We start from the raw sequence: 5,794 nt of genomic DNA, 5'->3' as shown, positions 1-5,794 counted from the left end.
ACTGGGTCAAGATGTGGAGGTGGAAGATCGTGATACTGATGATCTTGACTATATGGGGGGCTAGGCTAATGTGTGTGTTCTTGCTTTAGTTTATAACAAAAAAAGTTGAGAAAGTAAAAAAAATTTTTTAAATAGAAAAAACTATAGAATTAGGATATAATTCTGTATCACTTTTTTTAAATAGAAAAAACTATAGAATTAGTGATATAATTCTATATCACTGTACTACTGTACAGTGATACAATGTATTTGTCTTAAGCTCTTCTGTTACTACTAAAGAGTAATAAAACAATTAAAAATTTATAAAGTAAAAAAGTTACAGTAAGCTAATGTAATTTATTGTGGGAGAGAAAATTTTTCTTCCAAATTGAGTGCAGCCTAAGTGTGCAGTGCTTATAGTCTAGCCCTAGGCTTTTATGTTCACTCACCAGAACAATTTCCAGTCCTGAAAGCTCCATTCATGGGAAGCACCCTCTACAAGTGTACTTTTTATCTTTTATAAACCCATTTTTTTCTTTACCCTTTCTATCTTTGGATATATAAATATTTCCCCCTGTACTGTCAGTACAGTAACATGCTGCACAGATGTGTATCCTAGGAGCAAGGGACTCTATCCTGTAGTCTAGGTCTGTAATTAGGCTATACTGTATAGGTTTGTGTAAGAACACTGCGGTGCTTGGACAATAAAATAGCCTAATGAGGAATTTCTTAGGACATTTCTTGGTTGTTAAGCGATATATGACTGTATTTAGGGAAGGATTCTATCTTAGCTTGTCCAGAATTCACATTTGTTTTTCCTTGTGTCTTTCGGCTATTTTTTTCCTTATCTACATTTCTACTTCAAAGTGACTAAAGAACAGAGGAAATGATCCACTTTATTCTTTGCCGATAGCTCTGACAACAGGTTCAACGGAGAGAGAATTGGAACTTGGACAAATTGAAAATTTTAAATTTATCTGTAGTTGCAGATAATGTGTATGAAGAGCACATTAGAAACTGTAAAGCACCATACCTGCAATTGCCAAGATTATTACTACAAATTTCAATTGCTTGTGGGCTATTCTTTGCCACTGCACATAGTTGAAGGTCATTCACAGAAACAACTGTCAAGCAGTGAGAAAAGTAGTTATAGGTTATAATAGTCATGAGGATCTCTCTCAATATTTCATTTTAGCCACTAACACCTTCAAAGCCACCAGTAGTAGTGGACTGGGCCTCCGGAGTATCTCCCAAACCTGACCCAAAGACGATTAGCAAACATGTCCAGAGGATGGTGGATGTAAGTACAACTAACTGTGTTTCAGCAGTAAAGAGTGAGGCACTGGCTGGCTTGGTTTTGTATGTGGGGAGAGACATGAAAGCAAAGAGATACTTGCCCCCTATGTGAGCACAGGGAACAACTTCTCATATTGTGGTTGGAGAACAATTCAAGTTACATTTTGACTCACTTTGGCCTCTGGGGTGCCTCCTCTTAAAGACCAGCAGGAGAGCAAATGTTAAAAGTCATCTGTTGATTTGGGGCAGAAAAGTGATGGGGAAGGGCTGAATATAGTAAGAGTAATCGGGTGAATGTAAAACTAAAACTTCTAGCACGGTTTGATTCAGTTCTCTGTTCTAGACGCCAAGGAGGGGTATACACTTCCCCACTGTTGCATTTTTCCTTGTGGGCAATTCCCATGTAACAACAGAAAACTAAGAGCAGAAACATAAGCTGCAGATTAAGAATGCAGAGGGCACACTGCCAACTGGGCTGCTTGTAGAAGCTTCTCAGAGAAGGTGCACTCTGAGCAGAGCAGTGAGAGAAGACAGTGGAGGGAGAACATCCCTCTGCAATGAACTGGCACAGCAGCCAGGGTGACGCTGTGCTAACGGAGAGGCAGCACCTGCCCACCTTCCAGATGCTGGTTTGCCGCAGCTTATGGAACGTGTTTCCTTGTGCATCTCACACATGTTTAGAGGCATTTTTCTGACTGCTCCAGCCCTTTATTGTTTGACTAAAGAGAGCTGATTCGTTTCTCTTTAGTAATCACCAAAGACACTCCTTTTTCACAGTCTGTCTTCAAGAACTATGATCATGACCAGGATGGATACATTTCTCAGGAAGAGTTTGAAAAGATTGCTGCGAGTTTTCCATTTTCCTTCTGTGTGATGGACAAAGACAGGTGAGGGTTTGTGTATAGAATTATGTGGTTCTGGGCCTACTGGTGAGAACAAGTTTATGGGTGTGTCATTAGAAGAATTTGTAAACTTGGGTGTGTTGCTACTATGATCACTTAGTCAATCAAGTGAATGCCTATCTTTAGACCACAACAAACTAAATGTGCATGCTTTTTACACAGAACTGAACATTTCATAAATCTGCCAATTTAGGAATCATCAACTATAAATAAGAAAAAGTTTACTCCTCCTTCTTGCTTTGTCCTTACAGATTCTAAGAAACAACTACTATTTATTAATACTTTGCAAATTTACTTTTCTTAAGGTTACATACGTCCTGTCTTGGTTCTCTGTAGGAAGCCAATTACATGGTTAGTGGGTTCCAGTTATGTACAGTCTCTAAAGTCAGAAACTTAGCATAAGGCATTTCCCTCCCTAAAGACACATTTTAAACCACCTCTTTCTCAATGCTTACAGATAATGGTCAAATTAGTTAGCAAAGCTAGTTTATCCCAAGAACAACTCTGTGAAAATGAATACTGCTGCCTCACCTACTTACTACACACTATCTCATATCCTTATTAAAAGCAGGGCTCCTAGAAGTAATCATCAGGTAACATGCACTATATTACCCCTGAGGATAAACAGAAAGCTGTTTCTAAGGCTAGCAGCCAGCCTTGCCCCCACCCCCTCACATTGCCTTGGTCATTTGCTGGCAGGGAAGGCCTCATCAGCAGGGACGAGATCACAGCCTACTTCATGAGGGCCAGCTCAATCTACTCCAAGCTGGGCCTGGGCTTTCCTCACAACTTCCAAGAGACCACATACCTGAAGCCCACTTTCTGTGACAACTGTGCTGGATTTGTAAGTTATTCATGGGGTGCTTCAGGGTTGTTGAAGTTAGGGAGGGATTTGGGGCACTTTAAATAAGACAAGAACAGACCTCACAATCCTTATAAACCCATCCTAGCCTAGAGCCAAGGAAAACTCCTAGGATAACCTAGGGCCCAGGCGTGTGCTTTTTACCTGCACTTACCTTCTCTCACTTTCCCCTTGACTTGGTTTCGTCCTCTCTGGTGGATAGCCTGGGGTAAATAGTATTGGAAATGTTGAACTGGGGATATACTTTTAAAAATACTGTTTCAAATGTTAGAGAAAAGAAATGTGAGACACCTTCCTCCCCTTTTCAAAAGAAAGGCCTTCAAGGTCACCTGGGCTCTGCCTCTCCTCCATCCAACCTTTAGCCACTAGTGTCCTCCTAAACCCAAGTTCCTGATCTAACCTACAGACTCGTCCCTCAGTTTGGAGTCCTGAGTAGTGTGTCTGTCCACTGATTAATTCATTTCAGGCCTGGAAAAGGCCTGTGTCATAAAACCACTAGTGAGTGTCTTTAACATTTGACTCTGATCAGCACAAACTCTTCCTATTTAAAGGAACAAGTTTAAACTCAGATGGACAAACCATGAAAGGTAAATAAGGTTTCCTTCCCCCTTGAGCTAGGGAATAGGATGAGGGAAAATAAAGAATGACTGTCAACTTTCAGCTTCACACCGGACAAATGCATGACTTGTGGTTACATTCTGTCTCTTGTCTCGTAGCTCTGGGGAGTGATCAAACAAGGCTATCGATGTAAAGGTAAGACATCATTGTCAATGGAGTTGTTTTCCCTCGTTTTAGGGCCTGTCCTCTAAAGCATTTCTTATCCATAGTAGATATCTATTCAGTCTACAACTTCTCAGCAGAGTTCAGAGCCTCATCCCCAAACTGGCCTCCCAGGGCTCCCCCTGAGAATGACTGTCACCACGCAGGACAGAGGAATGCCTGGGTGACTAGTTAAGCACTTTCCCTTTACAGATGATCTTTCTGCCTTGGTTGCCCTGGAAGTAGGGATGGCTGGTAGGAGACAGTGCTCTTGTAAGTCGTGTAAGGGTGAGTCCTAAATGAAAAGGATAAATCATGTCTGAAACAAGATAAATGATGACTAAAGGCCCTTGGCAGCTTTCCTTTTATCAGTAGAGACCTCAGGACATAATTGTCCTTCCCATGACTAGGAAAACTCAAGAGTTGAAGTAGAGAAGACCTTTTTCTGCAGAAATAAAGAATAAGACTTAACAGCTGGGAGCTTCCTGAGGGTTTCCCTAGAGTAGGCAGGATGTGTGCAGGATCCTGCAACACCATTTCTTCCCTCCAGCGTAACAGGACACTGCTCCTGATGCTGAGATTCACTGATAAAGGCTATGACAAGGGTGTGAGAGAATGCCAGGTTCATTAGGAATATTAGGTCTCCCAGCTCCAGAAGGACAGATGCCTGACAAGAGAGCAATGAATGAATTTGGCAGTGAGACTCTGGAGAGAGAAAGTGAAGGATTTCCTGACCTGGATGTCTTGTCCACAGACTGTGGGATGAACTGCCACAAACAATGTAAAGATCTGGTTGTGTTTGAGTGCAAAAAACGAGCCAAGAACCCAACAGCTCCCACGGAGAACAGCACCTCTGTGGAGCCAGTGTCCAACCTCTGCTCCTTAGGAGCCAAAGATCTGCTCCATGGTAAGTAGGCACAGGGAACACTCATCTTGGACAGTGAAACGAGAAGGGTCAAGTTTGAGGGAAGAAAGACGACCTCATGATGCTGTGTCTTCAGTTTCAGTTGAGTTTGTCCTAGGTTAGGCCAGGGCTGATGACCTCCCACAGTTCTGGATTTCAGCTCCCTGCCTATGTCTCAGAAGTAAGGGGGCTATAATAGCAGAATGAAAGTTTGTCATAAAAATCAGCTGGTATTTATTGAACACTTACAATAAGTACTGTCTTCTTGGTCTTCTGGCCAAGAAAGTGCCTCAAGTTAACACAACTGTCCCACTCCAGATCCAAATCCAAAACAATGATAGGGGGAATATGTGTATACACATACAATTTACATTCATATAGAACATAGCATATAAATAACATTAATTTAGAAGGCACAGCTGCATTCAGAAACAAAGGTAAACATCTCTGTAGCTCAGTACTGTATAAAAAACACTGTAAGGAGTAGATGCTGGTCTGCTTGGCTCCATGTCTAGAAGCAGGCAGAGGCATTAGGGAATTTGCTTTCTGCATAGTAACGGAGATTACCTATGCATGAGAAATGATCAGAACCAGACTCACTGCTTAAAATTGAGGAGGGGGGGGCAACTGTCACTTAAGGTTAGCAGGAGGAAACAAACTTAGCCACAGGCAAAGTCATATACTGGTTGAGTGGTTATCTGTGATATCCCCTTAGGAGAAGGAGCCCTAAGCCATTAAGTTAAGACCAGATCCTAGACTAGGAACCCTGAGGAGCCAGGTAGAGGTTCTAGAAATAGAAGGACAAATGCAGAAAGGAAACCCCCACGTAAGTGGGACTTATATTAATATTCCTCATATTAATCTGTGAATCCAGATAATATGAGGAAAATCCTATGACTAAGCCAAAAAATTCAACAACTGAGGGGTAAATTGTCAAATTCATTCACATCAAAATTTAAGCAAGAGTACAGGAACAATTGTAAACTAGGCATGTTTGAAATGTGCTAGGTCTAAATAGCAGAAAAGGCAGGAAGGATGGCCTCTGTTCCATGGAGTAGACCTAGATAACATACAGACACGGAGCAGGCTACA

General features: G+C 41.7%; 1 protein-coding gene across 3 annotated transcripts in view; it reads left to right on the top strand.

The window, feature by feature from the left end:
- RASGRP1 (RAS guanyl releasing protein 1) overlaps positions 1–5,794 on the top strand; it is a 74,298-nt gene that overhangs the window by 61,504 nt on the left and 7,000 nt on the right. For 2 of the 3 annotated variants that reach the window (XM_003791701.3, XM_012806322.1), the window contains exons 11-14: positions 2,053–2,162; positions 2,877–3,021; positions 3,756–3,792; positions 4,553–4,705. In XM_003791701.3, coding sequence (XP_003791749.1) covers positions 2,053–2,162; positions 2,877–3,021; positions 3,756–3,792; positions 4,553–4,705 — 445 coding nt within the window. Of the gene's footprint in view, positions 1–1,174; positions 1,280–2,052; positions 2,163–2,876; positions 3,022–3,755; positions 3,793–4,552; positions 4,706–5,794 lie in introns of all 3 variants that reach the window. The other variant, XM_003791700.2, reaches the window with a different exon arrangement.

This window comes from Otolemur garnettii, unplaced genomic scaffold (assembly GCF_000181295.1).
Source record: "Otolemur garnettii isolate 467f Iridium unplaced genomic scaffold, OtoGar3 scaffold00050, whole genome shotgun sequence".
Taxonomy (NCBI): domain Eukaryota; kingdom Metazoa; phylum Chordata; class Mammalia; order Primates; family Galagidae; genus Otolemur; species Otolemur garnettii.
Note: the sequence above shows the minus strand (reverse complement) of the source record. Positions and strands in the feature narration are given on the sequence as shown.